At 30.2% G+C, this 17,021-nt stretch overlaps 1 protein-coding gene across 1 annotated transcript in view; it reads left to right on the top strand.

Moving 5' to 3' along the window:
* The window catches only part of Cep290 (centrosomal protein 290), a 90,073-nt gene that overhangs the window by 46,673 nt on the left and 26,379 nt on the right, over positions 1 to 17,021 (top strand). Inside the window, exons 28-40 of the mRNA XM_076854916.1 lie at positions 461 to 612; positions 2,522 to 2,633; positions 3,235 to 3,690; positions 4,455 to 4,619; positions 5,471 to 5,578; positions 5,797 to 5,931; positions 7,562 to 7,828; positions 8,457 to 8,564; positions 9,560 to 9,759; positions 11,306 to 11,519; positions 12,480 to 12,617; positions 14,606 to 14,827; positions 15,047 to 15,169. Of these exons, the coding sequence (XP_076711031.1) occupies positions 461 to 612; positions 2,522 to 2,633; positions 3,235 to 3,690; positions 4,455 to 4,619; positions 5,471 to 5,578; positions 5,797 to 5,931; positions 7,562 to 7,828; positions 8,457 to 8,564; positions 9,560 to 9,759; positions 11,306 to 11,519; positions 12,480 to 12,617; positions 14,606 to 14,827; positions 15,047 to 15,169 (2,400 nt within the window). The remainder of the gene's footprint in view (positions 1 to 460; positions 613 to 2,521; positions 2,634 to 3,234; positions 3,691 to 4,454; positions 4,620 to 5,470; positions 5,579 to 5,796; positions 5,932 to 7,561; positions 7,829 to 8,456; positions 8,565 to 9,559; positions 9,760 to 11,305; positions 11,520 to 12,479; positions 12,618 to 14,605; positions 14,828 to 15,046; positions 15,170 to 17,021) is intronic.

The following is a 17,021-nucleotide window of genomic DNA, read 5'->3' as shown; positions in this document are numbered from 1 at the left end:
TATATATAATCTTTATTCTGAGTCTCTAATTCTATACTAATAATATTTTATTTAAAAAATTGGATTTATGTATAGAGATGTAATGGAGATAAAATCTGAATACACTGATTTCTCAACATCAGAAGTTCAGATATTATAAAATATTTAATTGCCTAATATAAATGTCTTTGGTGCATTAGAATACAACCATTGTTCGATTATTTCTGAATCTTTCCTCTTTTTCCTATCCTCAGTCTCTTCTTAAAACTTTCTACCTGTGTCTGAATTAAGACAAAGTAAATAGGACTGCACTACTATGAAAACTAAATTATATAAAAATCTCAACCAAATCTGATGTATCTCGGCTGGAGATACAGCTCATTAAAGTGTACTTAGCATGCATAAAGCTCTGGGTTTGGTTCCATCCAGGCACCAAACAACTTATTTGTCTGAATTTTTTTTTTTTGTTACTTTTTTCTAGCTTACCAAAATCAACTTGGATGCACAGAAGGTGGAACAGATGCTAAGAGATGAGTTAGCTGATAGTGTGAGCAAGGCAGTAAGTGATGCTGATAGGCAACGGATTCTAGAATTAGAAAAGAAAGAAATGGAGCTAAAAGTTGAAGTGTCAAAGTAAGTACTTGCAAACAAGTTAATCATTTGATTAGATATGTTTTCTCTAATTTGTCTTTCAGAAAATATGGAGAAAATATTCTTAGTGGAAATTGATAATGGTTTCTTTTTATATGAAAAGGAAGAATAGTGACTGGGTTTATAGCCCAGTGGTGGAGTGCTTTTGTAGTGTGCACAGGGCCCTGGGTTCAAGCCCCAGAACTGCAACAGAAAAGGAAGACTAACATTAACAAGGATACAGGGGATTTAAATCAGGGATGCTTTACCACTGAGCTACATTCCTGATCCATTTATTTATTTATTAAGCCCACTCTTGCTAAGTTGCTGAGGCTGGCATTGAATTTTTGATCCTCCTTCCTCAGCCTGTCAAGCCTCTGAGATTATAGGTGTGTACCACTAACTAACAAGGTTAATTTTTAAAGAGGTTAAATAATGGCACTGAAGAGGAAATGCCTTGTCAAAATTTGCATTATTCAGAGATAGGAAGAGATATTGTTGCAGAAAGCACTGAAGTTGTAATCAAGATCCTGTGAGCTCTACTCCTTCCTCATACTGATTTTTTTCTTAAGTGAAAAGAAGAATGGTCATTTGATGCATTTCAATTTATGCTTTTTTACTTTAATAAGGAAATATAAGTACCTCTTCTGTCTCTTGAAGATAGAAGATTTGTTTCATAAGGTTGCTTTAAAAATACAATGAAAAGTTCGGATTTTGATTTAATTTACAATGGGCATCTGCTGTATACTATGCGCTCTGCAAGGTATTACGCTAACTCATACAATCACATGTTTTCATTTCACACTAGGAAATAGCCCGAAGCTAATTTAGAAAACAAAATTTAAGAGTAACGTTTGTGTGCCAGGTAGAGATGCTTTGTACTCACTTTCCTTTGTAATTAAGTACTACTTCCAATGAAAAGTATAGGGAGTGTTGAGTCAACCTATCAGGCACAAATAATTATTAAGGTAATATTTTTATAGCTTGTTTATAAAGTTATAGCCATTATTTTTGAAGTATTGATAGTCCTCTTGGGAATATCAGTCATTGCCAGCCCTTTTCTTTATAAAGGACTCTTTTCTTTCTTTCTTTCTTTCTTTTTAATTCTTCTCTCCTTAAGGACCTTACTTTTAAAAATAATTACTTTGTGATTTTTCATTTTATCATATTGTATTAATCCAAACTTCGACACTGGCTGTAAGAGCTTCTGATAAGTTTGAGGGAACTTGGCTTGACACAATTAACTGAAATTATTCTAGCACAAAACAAATTTTACATTTTGTCTTGCCCATGTAACCTAACTTCAAAAGTTATAAGGGAAGTAGTAGGGCTTACTTTTTGTAATTGTAATAAATGTATATTTTGTTTCCTTTAACTTTTCCAATAACTTACAAGTTAAAGCAAATCAAAATACACATTAATCTACACTGGGAATTTAGGAGATTAAAATTTCTATATTCTTAACTGTGTAATGATATTAGATCAACCAATTTACTACCTTACTCTAATGCATTTTCCAAATTATAATAATTAATATCTTTCAAAAAAAAGTGTGCAATCAGGGTTCTTTTGGTGTATACATTTGGAAAATGCTAAATATTAGGTATAACTTCTGATAATTATATTAGAACTTCTTAGAACATGTAATGTGAGACAATATTACATATTATGAATCTTCAAAGAAAAGGGATGTTGGGAACAGAGTTTTTTTTTTCCTATAGCATACGTTAACATCTCATAAAATTAGCTTTTATTAAACAGTTCAGAAGATCCCTGAAGCCTTTGTATTTTATATAGAGAAAAGATGGTGAAAGTTAATATCATTTTCAGAAAGGAGTCTAGAAATTTGGAATTTTATTGTTTACTTAGAAAATGTACTTGATTGTTACTGAAATACCTTTTCACTTTTTAGACTGAGAGAAATTTCTGATATTGCTAAAAGACAAGTTGAAATCTTAAATGCTCAACAACAGTCTAGGGAAAAAGAAGTAGAATCACTCAGAACGCAGCTGGTAGAGTATCAGGTATGTGTACTATTGCCTCTTCTATGCAGAATCTACTTTTTTCCTAAATTACTGTTAGATATTAGTGTAAGAGTAAAGTTTCAATCAGAAGATATGCCCACCAAAGACTCTTTTTCTTGTTTGGTGGAACTTGAAAAGAGAAATGCTTTAATTTGAAATACCGTTTATAGTTCAGAAAAGCATTTAAATCCTACAAATGCATCATACTGGCTGCCTATCAAAGACACTGAGTAGTAGTTAAGACGTCTTTAAAAGCAATGTATTCTCTTGTATTTTTATGTAGCATTTCACATTTTCTCACAAATATTTTTTGAGGATTAAAACACATAACATTATCTACATTAGTGTCTACCAGTGTTTGTGATTTACATGTGGAAGTTAAAATAAATAGTAATATTCAGAAATTATTTAGTCAGATTTGGATTTTAAGTTTATTTGATTCCACGTTTCCTTTTACAATTCTTTGATAACTATTTGTATTAAAGCAAAGTTAGGTTTTTGTAGGATGCCACACTGTTTTCAAATTTTAATCCATGATAAATTTCACTAGAAATTTTGAAACTTACTCTAAGTGTGTATTATTATTATTTTTTAATATTAGGCTCAATCTGATGAAAAGGCACTAATTGCTAAGTTACACCAACATCTTGTCTCTCTTCAAATTAGTGAAGCCACTGCTCTTGGTAAGTTGGAGTCACTTACATCTAAACTACAGAAGATGGAAACCTATAATTTACGCTTAGAGCAGAAACTGGATGAAAAAGAACAGACTCTCTATTATGCTCGTTTGGAGGGGAGAAACAGAGCAAAACATCTGCGCCAAACAATTCAGTCTCTACGCAGGCAATTTAGTGGAGCTTTACCCTTGGCGCAACAGGAAAAGTTCTCTAAAACAATGATCCAGCTTCAAAATGACAAACTGAAGATAATGGAAGAAATGAAAAATTCTGAGCAAGAACGTAGAAATATGGAGAATAAAGCATTGGAGATGGAATTAAAATTACAGGGCCTAGAAGAGTTAATAAGCACTTTAAAAGATGCCAGGGGAGCCCAAAAGGTAAACATTTACTTTTTAAGTTTAGTATTAAAAATTTTAAGATTTTAATATGTGCTTGTAAGAAGTGCTTAATTTGCAATAAAAACTTTAAGTACAATTCATTTTGATGTTATAAATTAGGAATTTTTACCCTTTATTATTTGTAAAGATGAGACTCTTCTAAGAACAAGCATTTAATAAAAATACTTAGGTCGTAAAATAGGAAAGAATTTTAAACACCAGAAAGTTCATATATATCAATTAATACTAATTATTATTAAATGTTTATCAGTTGATTTGTACTCTTCATAAGTATTATCTATTCAAAATTATTTGTAAATATTAGGCACACATTTATTGTTTAATGACTTAACCCTCACTTAGAAGGAATTAAATGAAAAATTGTTATTTTGCAACTGACCCCTATTCTCTAGGCTGGAAATATTTAGGATTTCCATTTTTGAAATTAGTTTCAATGTTTCAGTGACATGTTTACAATAAATATTCAGTAAACAAATAATAGAGAATGTACAAATGAAAGTGAATGTTATTGATATCCATTCCCACATAATCTGAAGAATGTTTTATTGTAATATTCCACATATTCTTTGAAAAGTCTATGAATTCTAAATAAACTTTTCCATGTAACTAAACCAAGGATAACTTTATATATTATTTTATTATAGAATGTTAATTAATTTTAATTAAAATTGTGATCAACAGGGAAATATTTATTTCATAGCATTTATATTTATATATGTATATATATAATTTGGAAATCTTAGGTAATCAATTGGCATATGAAAATAGAAGAACATCGTCTTCAAGAGCTTAAACTAAATCGAGAATTAGTCAAAGATAAAGAAGAAATAAAATACTTGAATAATATAATATCTGAATATGAGCATACAATCAGCAGTCTGGAGGAAGAAATTGTTCAGCAGAACAAGGTTTCATTTTATGCATTCATTTTGCTTTGTTTGCTAATATTTTAAACATAAGAATATTGCATAAGTGACTGTTGTTCTCCTAATTGAGTGTAACTCCCATTATTAATAGGTTAAAAAATAACCTGTTTCTCATTTTCTGTTACTCTAAAATCTATATTTATTTATTTGCTTTTAACTATATGCTTCAAAAGAGCAATATATAAATGGACTTATTTGTTTAAATTACTTTTTATTTTGATATTGATTATTTGATGTCCATAGTTTCTGCTTGCTCTCACTAATGGATAGAAAGTAGCTTACTCTAGAATTAATTATTCAATTTTGAGGCTGAAAGAACTCATCAAGCACATATATATCTTAAGAGATTTTGTTGTTCCCTCTGTTTAAATTTTCTTGCCCTAGGTATTTTCACTGTCTTAAGATCTTACCTAAAATATCTTAACCTACTAGCCAACCTTCATCAGCCACCTGATATATAATGGTAAATTCTACCATCAAGATCCATAGTGTTTGTCATTCTCTGATGTATTGCATACTTGCTTGTAATTAGCTGTTTCCCTCTCATTAGAATATAAGTTTCATCCTATATTTGTACTGCCTACAATAGTGCTTGGCACAGGGTATATGCCATCAGATATGTTTCAGATGCATGGATGAATGAATGGATAGATAATAGATTGAAGTTCTAACATCACACGAGCCTATCTCTATGGGATTAGGCAATTTACACCTCCTGAGTTTGTATAGTGACCTCAAAGTGTTATAAGGATTAAGTAAGAAAATGTATGTAAAATGTTTTTATAAGCCTGGTGTCTCTGTGTATGTGTCTGATACATATTGTTCTTGTTAAGTTTCATGAAGAAAGACAGATGGCCTGGGATCAAAGAGAAGTTGAGCTGGAACGTCAACTAGATATTTTTGACCGTCAGCAAAATGAAATCCTAAATGCAGCACAAAAGGTATGAATGGGAGTAATCCTTTTTGCTACTAATAAGCATGGCCTAGAGCATTAACCTACAGAAATATTTTCTAAATCAGTTGTAATTTTAATTGATGTTATCTTTTTATACATAAAATATGAGGTTTAATCTACATTTTGTTATACATTTGTGAAAATTAATATTATTTAGTATCAATGTTTTAACTGCTGGTTTTAAAACATATTGTTTCTTAATAGTTTGAAGAAGCTACAGGATCAATGCCAGACCCTAGTTTGCCTCTTCCAAATCAACTTGAGATTGCTCTAAGAAAACTTAAGGAGAATATTCGAATAATCCTAGAAACACAGGCAACTTGCAAATCACTGGAAGAGGTAATTAGAAGATTTTACATTTTGATTAGTATGTTATGTGGAATTTTCTAAATAACATTAATGATGATGATTCAAAAAATAACAAATCTATTGCTAATTGCACTTTCTTTTTTTCTATTCTCATATAATGTTTTTAATTGCCAGTACACCTAATTTGAATTAAATCTTCATTTAATTGCTTTTGGGCATTGTCTCTTTTGGGCACACTGATCAGTAAAAATGAGCATCAAAGGAAGTAAAAAGAATACTTCATTGTATTTTTATGAGCAGTATATTACCTTCCCTTGTATGAACTTTTCATCCCTGTTTATGTTTACGTTTTATTTTGTAGTGTTTACTATGTATCCTATGAATCAATTTTTAGTTCACTCATTTTAAGGAGGAGTTAAGAGTGAATGTAAACTAGAAATTATTTAGTTAGGTATTGAATTTTGATTAAGAGGTGATAAAATCAGTTTTGTTAAATTATTTAGAAAATAATATAACCTGAGTATTATTTCCATTTTTATTTATACCTAAACATGCTAACTATAAATATATTTTAAAAGTTTTTCATATGAAATTCTACATTTTTACTCAATTTAGGAAACTTAGGTTTTCTTTAGCAATTATAAGATTTGTCATTTATGTGAACTGCTGCTGAGTTACAACAGAATATCTGCCTTAATTCTACTAAAGAACAACTCCACAACCCTATTCCCTGTACTGGGAATTGAACCCAGGGCCTCACAGATGCTAGCCAAGTGCCATACCATTGACCTACTTCTGCAGCCCTTTTTATATTTTGAGACAGAGTCTTGCTAATTTTCCCAGACTGAGTTGGTACTTAAAAATCCTCCTGTTTTGGCCTCCTGAGTAGCTGGGATGATAGGTGTGTGCTACCACTCCTGCCCTCTGCATTGTTTAAATAAATTGTAGATTGTTGACTTGGGCTGCTAAAATCCAGTCTTATACTCAGCTGACTTTTTTACAGATAAGTCTTTTAGTGCTCCAGTAGTCATGGTAAATAACAAATAAAAAGAATGATTTCTTACATTTTTCTTTGCAAATATAACACCACCATTCATTTCTAGATCTAAGGTGAAGAATCTAAATAAAATGCCCTATTTAAATTTTATTTTCATCATAATGATGAAGTTTTTAAATTTATTTTTTATTTTATTCATTTATTTATATATGACAGCGGAATGCATTCCAATTCTTATTACGCATATAGAGCACAATTTTTCATATCTCTGGTTATATGCAAAGTATATTCACATGAATTTGTGTTTTTATACATGTACTTTGGATAATAATGATCATCACATTCCACCATCATTTATAAACCCCATGGGAGGAATAGACGAGCTCTAGATATTTTTTATTTTTTTTAATTTGTTTTTATTTAGATATGTAGAGTGTATTTTGACATTATACATACATGGAATATAATGCTAATGATAATGTTTTTAACACGTGATAATTTATAAGTAAATTAAATTATGTGTGCAAGTAACTCTTATCACATAAAAATGTAGCAATATAATCAATACTGTCAGCTATTATAAATATGTGAAAAATAAAGTGAAACTACTCAAATGAAGTATTTAAAAATACACTTTAATAATTCATTTTGATTTAACTGCAGAAGCTCAAAGAAAAAGAATCTGCTTTACAATTAGCAGAGCAAAATATTCTGTCAAGAGACAGAGTAATCAATGAATTGAGGCTCCGACTGCCTGCCACTGCAGAACGAGAAAAACTTTTGTCTGAGCTAGGCAAAAAAGACATGGAACCAAAATCGCATTATACAATGAAAATTGCTCATCAAACCATTGCAAACATGCAAGCAAGGTTAAATCAAAAGGAAGAAGTATTAAAGAAATATCAACATCTTCTAGAAAAAGCCAGAGAGGTATTTTGTCATATTTTATCCTGTTATTTTACTTCAAATCGTGTTTTTCACTTAAAATAATAAATGTGAAATTTATTTTGTCATAAAGTGATAGTTTATTTCTTTCAAATTTAGGAAACATTGCTTTCACATGATTGCATTATACAGCTGTCAGTAAAACTGGAAGTTTGTGTATCTTTTTCTTTGTGAACTAACTAAACCAAGAATGGCTATCATGGTTAATGCATATGAGTTTGAGAAATACCAATTGAGCTTATAAGTAAAGATTGAGGCAGTAAGTTAAAAAGAAATCTGTCACACTGATAATCAATAAAATCAGGTTTACTAGAACTGTACGGGGAAAATCTAATATTTAAAAAAACGTAGAAACAATTGAAAAAATGATAGACATGTTATTTTAATGTGAAACATAAATTATGACTGAAAGCTAGGGTTGTCTTCATAAACATATGTTAGGGGAATTGTATACTGATTTAGATAAATATATGCAGATGTTATTCATTCTCTATCTGAAAGGGATTTTAGAGGATTGAGGAAAATACAATGTTTTAAACATTTTAAGACCTTTGGAATGTGAATTTATTTGAATCATGATTTAAAATATAGTTTTGATTTTTTTGTATACTAGGAGCAAAGAGAAATTGTTAAGAAGCATGAGGAAGACCTTCATATTCTTCATCATAAATTAGAACTACAAGCTGATAGTTCACTAAGTAAATTCAAGCAAACAGCATGGGTAAGATTCTAAGAACTTTGTTCTATTTGTTTTTGATTTTTTGAGATCTTATCATTTAAAATTTGCCACTTTTCAGTTTATCAGAGTAGAAGTCATCTCACTTTTTTGTTTCTAAAATAATCTTTTGGAAATATGGCTCTGGTAATTCCTTTTTTTAGACCCAGATCCTTTAGTAACTTACCACTACACACAAAATCATGTTTATACTCAGCCATGCATTCAAAGCCCCCTCCTATGAGATCTGACTTAAGTCTTTTCTTTTCAAATTCTACTCATTCTACTCATTCTGTTTATATCTAAGTGCTTTGCACCTTTTGAATTCAGCTAATTCTTACCTGTTTTAATCATTCCATTGTGTATGTGTAAAATGACCTTTCTTCTTAACTCATTTGTCCCATTATCCCAGATGTGGAACACCTATAAAAACTTAAATTGAACATTAAATATATCACTGTGATAACTTTGAAATAATTATGTTTTTAGAGGTCTGTTCTTCTGAGAAAAGAAATAGGTGAGTGGTTAGAGTATCTTAAAAAATACATTCTTATTTCCATGTACATATATGAAAATATGTATTTCACATCCATGTAAGAAAATATATGAAATATATATATATATACATATGAAAATATATATGTAGTATATTTAAGGATATAAATAGATTTCCAACCTGTTTTAATGCACCTTTGTCAATTTTGTTGAAATATTCACAGAATTGAAAACTTGGGACTGAATGGTTTATTGTGCAGTATTGGAATCCTTGAGCCTTACCTCATTAATTCAGTCAGCATTTATTGATCCTTCACTTCATATAGATATTTTGCTAAAACTGGGAATACAAAAAATAAGCTATTTCCTGTCTTCTTTAAGACTTTATTGCTATTTAAATTACTAAATTTTATATTTTGATCATTTGAAAAACCAAATTAAAATTGTGAAATATGCGGTGGCATTGAATTATAAATGCCTATGGCTAATATGTTCTTGTTTCATAGGATTTAATAAAACAATCTCCTACTCCAGTTCCTACCAATAAGCATTTTATTCGTCTGGCTGAGATGGAACAGACAGTAGCTGAACAAGATGACTCTCTCTCCTCACTTTTGATGAAACTAAAGAAAGTATCACAAGATTTAGAGAGACAAAAAGAAATCACTGATTTAAAAATCAAAGAATTTGAAAATATCAAATTACGGTAAGTCTTAGAAGTGTACTATAAAAATAAATGGTAATTATGATATAATGAAGATGAATGCATTTGCTCTGCCAGGCACTGTACTAAGACCTTGATGTATATTATCTCATTTTATACTCAGGACTACTTATGACATAGTTTCTACTGCCCCCCAATTATTAGATTAGGAAACAAGGTTTTAGGAAGGCTCAGTAACATTCTAGGAGGAAGTAGGAAAGCAATCTTTTGAATTTAGTCTGACTCAAAGACTAATCCAAATTCTCCAGAATTTCATTTGTAACTTGTGTGTCAGTTTCATCCTCTGGACAATGAAAACGACAGTACTTTGGTTCTTTTGATCTGAGACAGGAAGAGCTTTTTTACAATGTGGAAGGTGAAGATAGACTAGGAAAGGTAGCAGAATACAACAGTTACTAATATGGCATTATGTAAAAATGTGGATGTGTAACCGATGTGATTCTGCAATCTGTATTTGAGGTAAAAATGGGAGTTCATAACCTACTTGAATCTAATGTATGAAATATGATATGTCAAGAGCTTTGAAATGTTTTGAACAAGCAATTAAAAAAAAAAGAAGAAGAAGAAGAAGAAGAAGATAGACTCTAAAAGCAGAATACAGGCTATCTTGAGGGGGAGACACACCACCAGGACTTAAAATTAAGTTTTGATTAGAGTACATAATTAGGTGACTATGTGTCCTCCAAAGGGATTGGCTTGCCTTCTGGGACTGGGAAATATTAAAGGAGGATCATGTTTTCCCATTAAGGTTAGGGTTAAGGTTAGGGTTAGGGTTAGGTCTGATATTTAGGTTTTGGTTTAGATCAACTTGTCTGTAGTTCTGGTGGTCTATTAGGTGACCAGGCCAGATAGTCAACATCCAGTCAAAGGTTAGCCCCAACCTCACAAGGTTTGTGGTTTCTTTTTATTGAAGTCTTTTTCCTGTTTTGTTATGCTACAGAAAGCTAGTAGGGAACTGAATAGCTGCAAGTAATTCATGCACTGTTTAGGCCCTTTTCTGTCTCCTATGTTCCTTTGTCTGGCTCACAAGTTGTTTGTTCTGTAGTTTAACAGGGATATTTTCCTTTAGGGACCCTGTGTTCTCGCTACACCCCTAAATTTCTTTCTCACTTTTGGAGTGGTTATATGAAATTCTAATGGTTATGTATAAGGAAGTAACTTGAAAATTGCAAAGTCACATGTACATACAGAAATTTTGTTTGCACATCTTAAAGTGTGCAGCACAAAATTGAAGCACAATAAATGTTTGCTAAATAACAGTAATTTTTTTATTAATTATTGTGACAATACAGTGTCACAGCATTCTGTACATTAGAGATTCTTAATATATCAAGGAATTTATTGAGACACAGATTTTTAAGCCTAAAATAAATTTATAGTTATGCAGTTTCAAATCATTGTAGAACTATCTTTTAAGTATTTGCCATATGAAATACTTAAAGTAGTTGTTTTATACACTTATAAAATTTTTATTAAGATATTCCTTGTAGCAGCTAATCTGTTGTATACATGTTTTTGTTTTTGTCAGGCTCCAAGAAAACCATGCAATTGAAATGAAAAAAGTGAAAGCAGAAGTAGAGGATTTAAGGTGTCTTCTGGCCCAGTCACAAAAGGAGTTGCAGAGTTTAAAGTCTGAACTTGAGGCTCAAAAAGAAGCAAATTCAAGAGCTCCAACAACTACAATGAAAAATCTAGTAGAACGGCTAAAGAGTCAATTAGCGTTGAAAGAAAAACAGCAAAAAGTAAATAATAACATATTATTAATATTTTCTAGAAATACATAGAAAACATAGAAAAAAATGATAGTTGAAGACTTATAAATTGGTAAAAGATGATAGCATTAATCTGTGTTAGAATAAAAAGAATGAGCTTTATCTAATACACTTAAATAAGACTTACTCAAAGATAGTTTTTAAATAACCTTAACTGAGTGCTGTTTTTAAATGTAGATGTAGTTCATTTTGTCTATGTTGTAATCAGTAATTTGTAGATTATCTGCAGGAAAGGAAAGAAAAACTTAACATTTTTTCTTCTTTTCTACTGGAATTTTATGCTGCTGAGTCTGTTTCAAATAATTAAGCGGTTTTGAACAATTTGATTTGGGTAATTTAGAAGGATATATGATCATGAAAAGAAGGAGAGATCAAAAAAGGGAATCACAGAGGTGGTATGGGAAGCCTTTGGTTGGTTATCTTGTTAGTTTTTTTTTCATCCCCATTCATCTCAGATTTGATATCCTAAAACGTTTAGGAGGTGCTCCTAATTTTCTCTTAGCTCATAAAATTTGCTTTCAATAAGCTTTTCTATTCCTGTACTTATCCTTTCTACCTAAATTTAGTTACTTTCATATGGAAAGATGACTGAAATCATGAAGGAAATAATTCACTCAGTGAATGATTTATAATATCTAAATTTGGATATTGAGAAAAAAATGCCTATATTTTGTAATATAAATTGATTGATTTTTGCTGGATTCTCATATCATTGTCAAGATTTTAAACCATTTTACTCAATTTGGAAAGAATTAAATATAAATCACTTATGAAAATTCATTTGAAAAGTATGTTGTGAATTTCATTTGATTAAATACATGATTTTAGGAAAATAATAGCAAGAAATAAAGGTTGTTTACTTTTTATGTCATGTTGCTCAATTAAAATATCAATTTTCCTTTAAAAATGTATGTATGTTGTAACTTTTAGGCACTTAGTCGAGCTCTTTTGGAACTCAGGGCAGAAATGACAGCAGCAGCTGAAGAACGTATTATTTCTGTAACTTCTCAGAAAGAAGCAAATCTCAATGTTCAACAGATTATTGATCGACATACAAGAGAGCTAAAGGTGAACATCAACATAAGCATTAATATAACCAAATTCCTGATAGTTCCCATTGAAAGGAATCCACTTTAATAATAGTAATTTTAATAATAAATAGGGGATTTATAATGCATTATTAGTGGATAGATACACATATAGACACTTTTCAAGAATATCATTTTTCATTTTTTTTATTGGTGCATAATAGTTGTACATAATGGTGACAATTCATTGCTACATATTTACACATGAACACAATTAAACAATATAATTTGACCAATATAATTTTCTAGTATTTTCCTTTTACCTCCCTTCCCTCCTGTTCCCTTTTCTTTACTGTGCTGATCTGCTTTTGATTTTCATGAGATCCCCCTCCTTTCTTTTCCTTTTTCCTCTCTAGCTTCTGTTTTTGACAGAAACCACATGACCCTTGATTTTCTGAGTTTGGTTTATTTTGCTTAATGTAATGTTCTCAAGTTCCATCAATTTTCCTGAAAATGACATTATTTCATTCTTTTTTATGACCAAATAAAACTCCCTTTATGTATACATACCATATTTTCTTTATCCATTCATCTATTGATGGACACCTAGGCTGGTTCCATAACTTGGCTATTGTGAATTGTGGATATGCATTTATCAGTATAGAATAATGACTTTAATTCTTTAGGATAAATACCAAGGAATTGTACAACTGGGTTGCATGCTGTTTCTGTTCCTAGTCTTTTGGGGAAACTTTATACTGATTTCCATAGTAGTTGTACTAATTTACAGTCCCGCCAACCGTGTAAAAGTGTTCCTTTTTCTCCACATCCTCTCTAGCATTTTTTATTGTTTATATTCTTGATGACTACCATTTGACTGATATGAGATGATCTTAGTGTAGTTTTGATTTCCATTTCCCTAATTGCTAATGATGTTGAATTTTTATATATATATATATATATATATATATATATATATATATATATGCTGGTAATTTGTATTTCTTCTTTTCAGAAATGTCTGTTTAATTCATTTGTCTATTTATTAATTGGATTATTTGATTTTTTTGGTGTTAAGTTTTTTTAGTTCATTGTATATTCTAGATACTAATCCTCAATCAGTAGTTAGCAAAGATTTTTCTTCTGTTCTGTAGGTTCTCTCTTCACATTCCTAATTGTTTCCTTTGCTGTGTAGATGCTTTTTAAATTAGATGTCATCCCATATATTAACTCTTGGCATTATTTCCTGAGCAACATTATAATAATAATTTTTTATTGGTAGTAATACTATTCAATCTATAATAATTTATTCAAAAGAAATACATTTAGTCAAATAAGACATTATAGGGCAGATAACATCATGATAAAACTGGCTTTCAGATTATTTTGATATTAATTGTGACTTCTATTGTAGTCACAGTTCTAGGCATATTTTTGAAAATACAAAAGAAGCTACCGTATTACACTTATTATAAGAGTATTGCTCAGAAACTGTGGATAGTGATGGCTTCATGTTTCTGTCACTGTCACCATATAGAACAGCTAAGAACTCTGAATTCCTTCATAATGGTTTATATATACTTCCAGGAATTACAAGCTGCCCTTTTATGTTTTGTCTTTACAAAGTAGATTAGAAACTACTTGAAGTCAGAGATTTTGTTTTATATTACTCTTAATGCTTCATAGTGTTTAAAAATCTCCATGTACATTGATAGGTACTGGTTTCTTTAAAATTCAGCCATAAATATTTATTTAATTGATAAAATTTCATTTCTGGGTATTGAAAATTAATTGCTTTAGACTTTTTTCTTTAATATAATATTAGTTTTTGCTTCAAATAGACTTGGTTCATTTAACATTAACATGGAAAAATATATGTAGTTTGGTTTTTAGTACTGTGTATTGTACTTAAAATTTTTCTTTTTCTTTGTAATAAAAAGTATTAATGGCATAGGTTCTATTTTGTGTTGCTTTTGTCATTGGTATATATGGTGAGGATTCATGACTAAGACCTTTCTTTATCTCTAGTCACAAATTGAAGATTTAAATGAAAACCTTTTAAAATTAAAGGAAGCTCTTAAAACAAGTAAAAGCAGAGAAAACTCACTAAGTGATAATTTGAATATTTTAAATAATGAACTGCAAAAACACCAAAAAGCCTATAATAAAATACTTAGAGAGAAAGATGGAATTGATCAAGAAAATGATGAACTTAAAAGGCAAATTAAAAGACTAACCAGTGGATTACAGGTAATTTTATATTTAGTTTTGATTAATGTTTTTGATTTGTAATATATAGGTAATAGGTAATAGTTTATTTCCTCTTTTAAATTTTGTCTTCATATTAAGAGTATTATTCAGAAACTATGGGTAGTGATGGCTTCAGAAGATTTCTATAATTGGAATATTTATTGTGTATTTTTTTACTCTGCCTTTTTAGAATGTAAAGTTACATCTTATTTATTACAGAGCAAACCTCTGATGGACAATAAACAAAGTTTAATTGAAGAACTTCAAAAGAAAGTTAAAAAATTAGAAAGCCAACTAGAAAGAAGAGTAGATGAGGTGGATTTAAAACCTGTGAAAGAAAAGGTATGTGATACATCATAAGTGGTATTGGATATATATAATGCAAGAAGTTTCCATCCTTAAGGAATTTTCAGTATGTTTAAGGAGGCACCTCTAATGTTACTCTTACTTGGGAATTGCTACTTCAACTCTGTGTCAACTTCCTGACTTCAAATACTTTTACACCTTAAGTATTCAATTGTATTTATCATTTCTCTCCAAGTAACCATTTATGTAGGTAGGAACTTTTGACCTTTGGGGAAAACTGGACATTGGACATTTTAAGATTTTAAGATCTCTGTTTTGATCCATGTGTGTCCTTTTTTTATTTTTATTTATTTATTTATTTATTTTGTCCTTCAGTAGGCTGGACTGACATTTCAGGGTAAACAAAATGATTTGGAACATATTCAGTATTTGCTATAATTAATAACCCATCTGCTCATAGATTGATTCTGTCATGTAAGATAAATTGCTTAATATTTTCTAATATTTTCTAAGGTCAACTAGCAAATCATTTTCTAATAAAAATTATTAATATAAATAACCAAACCAAAAGTAAAATTGTCTAAAATGCATGTAACTAAATTTGGTATGAAGAAGAAATGGGAATACATTGAATATACTGTTAGTATATTGAAAATACCATGCCTGGGAATGTCGCTCAATGGTAGAGTGCTTGTCTAGCAGGCCTTGGGTTCAGTTCCCAGCTCCACAAAAAACAAAGGAACAGAAGTTTTCTGGGGAAATATTGGTTGATGTTAGTAGTAATGTTTGCCCTGAAACTGTGGAGGAGGTATGGTTAGGAAAAATTTGTATTATAAAATTTACCCAAAACATATTTAATAACTATAAGATAATTTTAATAAAAAGAAAATTAGATGTCTGTAATGGCACCAAAGAGAAAGTAGGTAATGAAATTAAAATAACTTAGTAGACTATTCCAGTATTTTCCTATGAAAATTCATCGGTGTCAATGTAATTTTGATGAAAATGATTGCATTTGTATATGTGAAGCCACAGCATGCTTTCTGTCAGAAGCTTTGTTGGTAAAATCTGCAAGATCAAAATGTCTTAACTCCTCTGGATTGCACTCTTAACTGCCTCACTACCTGGGAGTAAGTCCAGCGTTGGATACCAGTTCCTAAGCTGATTCCTATCAATAAGCCCCAATAACCTTGTGCATTTGCCTAAATTCCTAACTTCTCTGTTTCAGTTTATTCAGTTTATTAACCTGAAATAATACTGTCTTTATTGCCATGGAAGATAATTTTGACAATTAAATGAAATAATATGTGAAAGTTTTGTAAGATATCAAGTCTAGTCTATACAAGTATAAGATACTATTATTAACTAGAAGAAGAAAACCCAGAGGACAATCCTGATTTTAACATATATATCCATAAACCTATTAAGAAAATTTTTTCAGGTTCCATGGTACTTGGACATTTCTAATTTATATTAAAAAAATGCTTTCATATTGAGTGTTTTGAAATTTCAGCATGTTTTTGTCTGTAAACAATATAGCAAACATGTATAAGGTAACAAAATTTCCTATGCTTTGCACTCCTTTTAGTGTACATTTATTGTTATCTGAACATACTAGACGTTTACTTATATAAGTGTTTTTCTTTTGTTTTCCCCTGTTTGATTACAAGCTTTGATAGCAGTATCTTTGCTTGTTTTGTTCATTGTTATGTTTCTAGCATCTACTTAATAGATGATCACTATTTGTTAAATGAATGAGAATTTTAAATATACCATATTTTCCTGAGACTTTTAATAGAGAAATATTTTGAAAGAAAAACATTCTCTCCCTATCCTGTCTTATCTGCTTTTCTTCCTCAGTCTAGAACAGACCCGGGTTGATGTTTGC

The sequence above is a fragment of the Callospermophilus lateralis genome, chromosome 4 (genome assembly GCF_048772815.1).
Source record: "Callospermophilus lateralis isolate mCalLat2 chromosome 4, mCalLat2.hap1, whole genome shotgun sequence".
Taxonomy (NCBI): Eukaryota; Metazoa; Chordata; class Mammalia; order Rodentia; family Sciuridae; genus Callospermophilus; species Callospermophilus lateralis.
The sequence above is the reverse complement of the archived record's forward strand: the minus strand, read 5'-3'. Positions and strand labels throughout refer to the sequence as shown.